Below are 10256 nucleotides of genomic sequence, written 5' to 3'. Positions count from 1 at the left end.
CCTGCTTTACCACTGACTACCCGTGACTCTTCCCTACTACTACTAGCTTCCTCACAATAAGAACATGTATTTTAACCATTTTTGCCATCAGCAGTCTTCAGTTTCACTAATCTATCCATAGCTTTGAACACAATTACTTAATTAACCATTTGATCAATATGCAATGACGGCAAGCAGATAGAATGAAGTATGTGATGACATTTGACATGTCATGTCAATAGATATGCATATTATTCATATGCAGGTCTATTTATAGAACAGTCCATACATGGTTACAGAAGTCTATTGACATATCAATGTAGCAGCTATACGATGATAATGGAGCACATTTCTGCCAGACTGGCATGGGTCACTTGGCCTAAATTCTCTGACATATCCAGCAGTTTCAGGCATGATTATATTCAACTGACAGTGTGCCCAGTAGTGTGCCGGGTACAAGTATATATTGCTGTAATTACTTTTTGATATTGATACTCTGCCTAGAGACTTGGAGAAAGTCTACTTTCAGGTTGCTTCAAGGAGATAAATATGCAAAGTCATGGTTGTTGCCAGGCAATAAGATACAGCCCCATACACTGGCCCCCAAGTGATAGAAGAGATCCACTGTAGCAGTGCATACAAACACCTACTAGGCCCCCATTGAAGATGTTGTCAACACACATCAAAGGTCTCTGGTCTTTCAATACCAAACTCTGCTTGAAGGTCACTCAGGATTTTTGAATGCATGAATGCAACTCAAAGACGTGTACCAATTCAATTCACAACACACTGACATCTCACTCACAATTTGGAGAATTTCCATGATGAAGAAAAACTGATCAATGTGACAATAACCATTCTACAATCTAGATATTTAATTAATTGAATTAATTCTCTGAGAAAAAACACTCAATATTCATTAGCTTCACATCACTATCACCAAAATTTCTTTGCAATTTAACCCTTTGAGTGCTGTAATTTTTCCTAGCAAAATTTCAGTGAAAATTTCAGCATTTTTTATAATTTTTTTTGTAATTCTTTTGATAATTTTGGACCAAATGGACGGCAATTTTCATACGCTACAGTTTTTAACCAAAAAAATGTTTGGACCTAAAAAATGGTCTGTGTTATATTTTATAAAGGTGACAAAAATTGACTTTGGCAGTCAAAGGGTTAAATACTCAAGGCATGCCATATGTCATCACTTGAATAAAGGCTATATGTATGATCATGAAATACTGACAGGCCGTCATCAATCATGCACCATAAGGATTAGCATCTGACGCCCATACAGTAATTTTTTTTTCAAAAAAGTTTCAAGTTTGTTTTATGTTAACATGATTGTAACAATCGAATAGTGCAGGACACAAATTTAAAATCTCATTGCAGTGTATCATGGGTCGACATTTCTAAGGAATTGCATCACAAACCAAAGAGAATGGACAATAGGACTTCACTTCATTTATATTTACATTAGAAACAATACTTGTCAAAAACAAGTCACAAAAATACCTGGTAACTTATCTATGTACAAACATTAATATTTCAACTGTGGAATCTTTGAATTTACAGAGGCGGTCAAATTGTGGGGTTGCCAAATGGTGAAAACTACTGAAAATGTTAACTCTCTTTAAATAAAATTATTGAAAAGTGGCCAAATAATCAAAAACAGAGCAAATTTCAAACAAGTTGAAGAACTTACATATAAAGTTGACTGATTATGATGAAGGACTGTGCTAAGCAAAATTGACATCCATACTAATACATGGATAGCTGCAGGGGTTGATGAATTATTTGCCAGTCTTTGTAATGTAATAAATGATTCAGCATTGACAGACTTGCTATCAATATCAATATTGCTCATTTTACAGAGAACAAATGGATGATAAATCTATATGTACAGGCAATGTACTATAACACAGTGCAGGTAGAGTGAATCATTAATAAGATAAATATCTCCACTGTGTCACTTTGCACACAGTTTCTATGGAGACAAGTTTGAGACAGGACCACCAAAGACATCAAATGTTCAGTTTTGGAAAGTCAGCCATATCCTGACATACTGTCACTATACGGTACCATACAGGGACACAGATTTGTTGTATTATACTTTGATGTATTACTAAGTCTGTTTTTCTTAAAAATTCATCTTTTGCCATTACATGTAACTTGTTACATCAGTCACTCAGCTCAGTAATAGCCTTGACCTAGTTAACTGAACACAATTATTAATTTTCACTGAGGTGAACTGGCCAACCCTGATGATAATGACCTTGACATTATGACAGTGGCGCCGCTTTACAGACTGATCAGACCTCCATACATGTAGAAATTTTGACAAATTGATCCAGGCTCCATATTATACTGGCGTTCAATCTACACCCATGATACTGGACTGATGATAACAGTGTACAACCCAAGATAATGACTGGAGATCAACATCAACAAGCATGTTTGAGGAAGATGTAATGGTAAAATTTGCAGATGATACTTCAGCAGTTGGATTGATCAATAATAATGATGAGTCAAATTACAGAAAAGAAATCGTTAACTTAGTGGAATGGTGTGATACAAACGATCTTGAACTCAATGTCAGTAAAACAAAAGAAATCATTATCGACTTTAGGAAAGTCAGTCAGCCAACTATTCCCATCGTGATTCAAGGCAGTGAGGTTGAAATTGTGTCTGTTTTAAATATCTTGGAATCCAACTCTCTAATGCTTTGTCTTGGCAGACAAATACAGAGTCTTTAATTAAGAAAGCTCAGCAACGCCTGTATTTTTTGAGACGCTGAAGAAATTTGGCATGAGTCTTGTCATTTTGATTAACTTTTACCGCACTACAATTGAGAGTATTTTAACATATGCTATAACAGTCTGGTTTGGAAATATCACTATTGCAGAGTTTCATTCACTAGTAAAAGTCATTAGCACTGCAGAGAAGATCATTGGTTCAGATTTACCTTCATTGCCATCAATTTATCGTTCCAGGACCATTCGGAAAACCACATCTATCATTAATGATGAAAATCATCCAGCCCATAAATATTTTGAACTTTTACCTTCTGAGCGTCGCTATCGATGCATCAGAACAAAATCTGAACGCTTTCGCAAGAGTTTTTATCCATCAGCAGTTCGAATTTTAAATCAAATGTAATATATTAGTTTCACATTTCGTATTTTTAGTCTTTGTATTTTAACGTGTGTTTATTTTTAGTATTTTTATTCCAGTTTATGATATTTTTAATTCTTTCACTGATGCGCACGTGAAAAATCAATTTCCATTGTATTTAATGCATATGGCAATAAATAAATTATTATATATTATTATTATTATTATTATGTCTTGTCAGCGTCGCTCTTATTGCCTTCTTCACATTGCAATTGAGGTTTACAAATTTGCTACACAATCTACCCCCGTCATGTCATTGTACACACAGTATTGCTTGGCTAGTTGCAGTTCATCTACTCAATTTAAATCACTACTTATTAAAGTACCTTATATATACTCTTTGACTCAAACCCCATTACATCAAACATTGTACTTATATCTTCTATGCAGCTCACTCAAAGAGATATGCAGCAATTCTGAATTTGATTCAAATAGTTCACAAATCTTATCTTTTATCTCACTGGCATGACAAGATATACCACACAATGATTTCAAGTAAGTAGCCTTAGTAGGTAACGTTAACATGCACACACCATACACGACTGAGATACATAAACCAACATGTCTTCAGCCGTTTGATGATAACGACTTAACCCCAGATGCCGGCTTTCGAGCACTTTCTTTGTCATGACAAGTGTACTTGAAAGCCATAGTTTCGCACGTTTAAGATTTTAGAAATAACCATACTACAGTGTTCAGCACGTCAATGACGTCATACTTAGACTCTTTCAACAGCCTTGTCAGCTCAGTAAGAGTCACGTGATACCATTGACAGCGCTTCTTTTGAGCTCTGCGGTAAAAGATAAAACGCAATTGAAAGAAAATGGCCACTTACGAAGATCTTGTCTGCAGATAACAAGGTAACGAGCGACACTGTTGACAGCCAGGTTTCCAATACCTGCAACCCAAAGAATATCCCGACAAATCCATTGCACTAACAGCCGGCATCTTCGAACAACCATCCATCGGCGAAACTGGATAAACTTGGAAAGGGCATGGCAAAGACTGCCATTCCTGAAGGGAAAAGTGAATAAAAAGACATACTTCCAGAAGATTTATTAGCAGCTGTATTCAGTATTGGTTAAACTCTCAATTTAATCCAGTTGGTTTCAGTTTACAGGAAAATCTCCTCATAAAAGGGAACATTTAATTTCATTTATCGAAATTAAACAAAATCAATTAGGATGAAATGCAATTTAACTTATAAATGTCAATAGCATATTCAGATGAGATTTGGTTGCTAGAGAAACCAGAACAAGCATAACTTCAGATTACCATTTCAGGAATAAAATTGATTCGGTTTAAAAATTTCTTTTCTGCAATTTATAGGATCTGAGAGGGTTTTAATGATGTCACAAGTAAATTGGATTTTAGTGTAAGTATCCCCAGCGGCTAGAATGAGTTCAAACATGTAGTTATTTCATATCTCGCTTTATTTCCGTGACAAATTTTCACCCTCTTTAAATTCCAGAGTTGTCAAGATTTTATATCAGAATTCGGACCTTTCACTTGATACATGTATTCAATGTTACTCGTTCCATCACTTTCTTTCAAGCTTTATTTTGTCTCCCATACAGATATACGTGAATGCTTACAGATAATTTCTGACTCAGACAATGACATACAGGTTTATGGATAAACTCAGATAAACTCACAGACAGACATCTAGCTTGGCGGTAAGACAAAAAGGCAAGCAAAAGACGTAATTGTGTGTTCTATCACTAGTTGCCTGGCAACAGAGTCGAATTTTATCGACAATAACCAAGGAGATATTTATACGAGGTTATTTGAAGTAAAGAGTCGTAAAGGAAAGTCTCTTTCCAACGACTTCCGAGGTTATATGAGATGAACGAATAGTTGATTTATGGTGTGATCTTACCGAGGTCTGCCACGGCAAGGCTGATCAGCAGTGTTGTTGTAGGTGACAGTAGTTCTCGGTGTCTTCGGAACATTTCGATTACAAAGCTGTTACCAAGCATTGCTAGTATGGCTGAAAGAGATTAATAGAAATTGAAGGTAAAATAATTGACAGAAAGTCATATCGGTATTCTTCCTATTGTAGCGGATTAAGTTGAGCAATTCTACCCAGGACTCCTACAGTCTATGAAGTCAATGAGTTTATGAGGGCGATGATGATGATGATGAGGAGGAGGAGAAGAAGTATAGTGATGATAGTTGCAGTGTGTTGATGGTACTGATCATTAGTGATGTGCTGATGGTGGCGGTGTTGATCTTGGTTTTATCCAGTTTTATCATTAGTACTACCGTTCACAAAATGCTGATGTTATTTGTTTCTGGCGTTCTTGTTCAATTCTTAAAACAGTGTCACGTGACATGACAAATGGCAAGCAGGTAAAGTACGTTATTATCCATTAACTGATTTGTATAAAAAACAATATCCAGCCTGCAATACAAACGGTATGATACCGATGATATATCAGGAGTTAACGCCACTGGAAATGGTTTTCAAAAGGTAAACTTTGAGTTGATCAGTCACTTATTTACTAATTCTTTTAATCATGGATATTGCGAATTCATTGCATAAAGTTGCTCATGACTGAAAAAAGGAAACATTATTTAACTAATATTTGACAGGAATGTAGAATTTGACATAATACAATTAGAGTTCATGTATGTACTATATAATGGGATCGACCAAGCTGTGTGACGTTTAATATAAGATAGACGATTTGACCTTTGACCCATTGAGAGAATGTCGATCGTATTTAGCGGGCAGAGATATTAGATTTGGTTGGAACAAACTAATAGGCTTTGCGAAAGTAATCAATTTGAAAGACGCAATTCATCGTGAAGTAATTCAGCACTCATCCTCTGTATATTGTATCGGAAATGATGACTTGGTAGCGTTCCAATCACCCAGCTTTATCCGTTCTGAAAGGAACTCTATAGAATTGATAGTACGTCCTGACTTAACATTAATGATTAATGTCACCAGGTATTAATTAATTTCGTAACTTGTAAGCCACTGAAATCGTTTAAATTTTGGACGATATTATTTTTCAGTTAAATCATTTGAACACGACTTGCAAGAAAATTAATTCGGCACGTGGCAAAGCTTGTGATAGGAAAGGATACATGACCTTTTTTAATCAGAGCAATAATTGACTCTATGTTAATCTGAGTAGACGCGGCTTGACACTTTCCTGGTGGATGTTTTTCTATTTTTGAACATTTAAAAGAAACTTTAATTTTAGGAATAATGGACTCTTCATTTATTATTAGACTTTATTTAGACTCGATAGAATGTTGGACCAAACGCTCTTCTCACACGGTGTCAAATCAATCTGAGTAGATGGGCCTTTATATTTTCCCATTGGCATCTTTAACAAATTCATTTTAATGCACACTCATTATTTGAGCCTGCAATTGCGTCAGTAACGGCAAAATCGCACAAGTAATGGGTGCGACCCTTAGACCCGACATTTCAAGAAATGTGACACTGCATAAAAACCCTATAATACTTACTGTATTAACATGGATTATTGCCTGTATTTTAGCTGAAGAGTGCATATACAGATGAATACAGTCAAGAATCCACTTTTTGTATTCAGCAAGCCTGTATTCATGTGGATTCATGTGAATTCACGTGTATTATACTATAATACAGGCAACTCATTAATGTGAATTTATCTGAATTATTGGGTTTTCATGCAGTGTGAAGGGTTTATCTTTTTGACTGACACTATTCTAAGTTTTTCAAGGAGTACATTCGAAGATAGGTGGGAACGCAGGACCCTTCACGCATACACTTCAGTATATGCTTACAAAGTTTTAACCCTTCGAGCGTCAAAGTCAATTCTTGTGCCCTTTAAAAATAAACCGAAGTCAGTTTTTTCCCAGATTTTTGCCAAAATTTTGATAAAAACTGTAGCCAATGAAACGTGATGTCCATTTGGTCCAAAATTATCAAAAAGTTACTGAAAAATTTATAAAAATTGGTAAAATGTTGCACTAAAATTTTGGCGGGAAAAATTAGAGCGCTCAAAGGGTTAAAACAAGGCATTCATCCATAACACTGACTACGAGAGTGTAAATAACGCAACGGATGTTTCGAAAAGTACAGTGATACGAAAAGTTCGTGTTTTCCTTTCTGATTTCGCAAAATTTAAAAGTCAACATTACCGGTTGTGATGAAAGAATGCTTTCAAGATATCAACGCAACACTGCTGTAATAATGAAGCTCCATTAGTTTCTACCTTTTTAATGCATTTCTAACATTTTTGCTCTTCCTATAAAATACATTTCTTGTCGGACTAAATTAATAGTGTAAACATGCCACCGTGGACCGTATATGTGTAACTTTTATTGTTATCGTTGACAGCAATTTTAGTCCGGACCAGAACTTCACTGCCAATAACATCATTTGCATAATGTAGACAATGTGTTGTTATTGCAAGTTTATACTGAGTATTTGAACATATTTAGGAAGAAAAATAAGTTGTTTTTATTTCCTTGGAAGAAACCCAAATCAAATATCATTGAAAGATACAGCTACTGTAATTTGAAGCACTTATATGAGAACCAATTCATGCCTCTGTACGTTTTTTTCTGAGTTCGTTCACCTTAGTCCGTTGTTGAATACTCAGAGATATCAGCGACTTTATCGTTTTCTATCTCGGCGATCATTAGCGACCAGAAATCCAACACAAGGATGTTATACGTGTCGTGTGGATCTCGTCTTTGTAATCCTCAGTACTGATTGCATTCAATGACATTCTCAACGCTTTAATGAGTCATCTGCCATAATTTCATATCATTCACAATGCATAGCCGTCTTAACCACGTATTTCAATTCACTGTGTAATAACCAAGTGGTTTCATTCTCACGGTCTATTATTACTACTTTCAGAATGTTGAACCCAGTGTCAAGGGACTTTGAATGAGTGAACAAGACAAGTATACAAAAGTATGAATTGTGACAATTTCACAGGTTAATCGATCATTATCCTGTCCCTGTCTCTGCAAATTACTGTGTGACTTTACGTCAACGTATGTGTATGACAACAACCAATAAGGGAATATTTCCACTCGGTCTACGTCAATGCAACGCTTAGCGTGCAATGATTCGTTATCATAACACATGACTGCCGTCGCACATTACGATAAAATCCCACTTTTCAGCGTGTGTTGATTAAAAGCATTAAAATCTTACAAACATTACGAGCGACGTATCGCAATACGCATTGAACACCTGCGTCCAAATGTAAGCACAAATGATAGCGGAATGGCTCTGAAAAATACATCCTTTCAACGCATGAGTATGACTAAAGCAAGCTTTCCTGTTCAATTTCACAGTTGCCACGAATTTATCAAAATATCCGATGCATAGAACAGAACAGACAGAACAGAACAGAAAGCAAGTTATATGAAAGCATTGCAATATTCTGTATTTAAATAACGACTGTGAAATCGCATTCCAATTAAAATACATGTACAAAACTACACGATATATTTTGCCACGCCGACGAAAACTATTTCTTGTTTTAATTATATTGGAAACTATCCAACGGACATCCTGAAAAGTTTTATAATAATTGCACGGCGTTGGGTGAAATAACAGAAAAAACCAGGATTGGCATCAGACTTCCTCTTCGCTTGTTTGAAAATTAGTCGATCAAAAATTAATCTCTCTCTTCCCCTTCTCTCTCTCTCTCTTCCCCCCTCTCTCTCTCTCTCTCTCTCTCTCTCTCTCTCTCTCTCTCTCTCTCTCTCTCTCTCTCTCTCTCTCTCTCTCTCTCTCTCTCTCACTGCCATTTATCAAGGCAGCTCCGACCATTTTTCGATTGATAAGACTAGTGAAAGCATTTGTGAAATGAACCATACTTTTGTGAACATCAAGTAACTTACCCGCTACGAGAAGATATGTACCCATGGCAACATTGCTTGCATCCGAAAATTTAGAGTGTGTCTCAGCCATCGACTCCTTCAAGTCCAGACTCATCTTTTCAATTTATTTCTTCCCGACTGTTATCAAATACGACGTGATGGTCAATGTTGTCTGTTCCCAGCACTGAGTCAATATCAATGACAGTGTTCTAAAGTGATGTAATCAGCTACCGCTGAAGATTAGTCAAACTGAACCATCATGCAGCTCAGCACAAGTTAACATGAACTGACGTCATTTAATGAAATAAAGGGTCAAAGGTCAAATTGACGACTCCCATTTCTTATTGCCTATTAACATCTGCCACCTGCCTGCCTTGCAATTTGTTTTCTTCGTATTACATTTTCTTTCTGTACAACGAATTTCTTATTATTTTCTAAATTTACAGTCTATTTTATATTTTGTCAGTCACCATAAGTTTTCTACTGTGTACTACTTTTGCAGCATCTCATGCTACACGGCTTTCAAGCTGTAATTGCGATATAGTGTAGCTGTATTTTTAACACATCAAGTCATACACACGGAAACATATAGGTGTGTATAAAACATATATGCAAATATACCAGTATGTGTTAAAGGAACCCATTATTTATTTATTTATTTATTTATTTATTTATTTATTTATTTATTTATTTATTTATTGAGGATCGTTAAGTTTAAAAAATAATTCCTCTAGTGGTATCTTTATATGAATTGCATCAAACTCTTTATTTCTGTTACACACTATATTCCGTTGAATCTGAAGAACAACCACTCATTTCATATGCTGTAAGAAAAGCGAATCAAAGACTTCAAGAGGACGGCCTTGAGTTCGGGTTTCCAGTTTACCAATTCTAAATGCAAGAGTCATATGGGCATATGTTGAATGGTTTTGATATTGTTATGAGGCCATAGTTATCAAAGCTATAACATCATGAAAAAGATAGAGTATATTGAGGCAATGAAAGTGTTCACACGCTGTGAAGTATTGTAAACGAGGCAGATGCAATGTTGCCTCAATTTGCACAGAAATTGGTGTGCACATAAAAGATGTTTGATCTCAGAAAAACATCAAAATAGTATCAAATCACGCGTTTATTTTCAAAGAACGGCTATTTCCTCAATGGCAATCAAGAGCATGTTAGCATCTTGAAATTTATCGACCCGTCTTTTTACATGGCATTGATAAACTGATGTAAAAACAGACGCACAGACACACATA

At 35.7% G+C, this 10256-nt stretch overlaps 1 protein-coding gene across 1 annotated transcript; it reads right to left on the bottom strand.

Moving 5' to 3' along the window:
- Positions 1 to 4068: 4068 nt before the first annotated feature.
- On the bottom strand, positions 4069 to 9219 carry LOC139128047 (visual pigment-like receptor peropsin). Its single transcript, XM_070693909.1, has 3 exons — positions 9019 to 9219; positions 5030 to 5140; positions 4069 to 4164 (listed from the first exon to the last, which is right to left on the bottom strand). Exons 1-3 carry the CDS (start codon positions 9110 to 9112, stop codon positions 4085 to 4087), a joined length of 285 nt encoding a protein of 94 aa, XP_070550010.1. The 5' UTR covers positions 9113 to 9219; the 3' UTR covers positions 4069 to 4084.
- Positions 9220 to 10256: the final 1037 nt, after the last annotated feature.

This window comes from Ptychodera flava, unplaced genomic scaffold (assembly GCF_041260155.1).
Source record: "Ptychodera flava strain L36383 unplaced genomic scaffold, AS_Pfla_20210202 Scaffold_42__1_contigs__length_1331906_pilon, whole genome shotgun sequence".
In the NCBI taxonomy this organism is placed as follows: domain Eukaryota; kingdom Metazoa; phylum Hemichordata; class Enteropneusta; family Ptychoderidae; genus Ptychodera; species Ptychodera flava.
The sequence above is the reverse complement of the archived record's forward strand: the minus strand, read 5'-3'. Positions and strand labels throughout refer to the sequence as shown.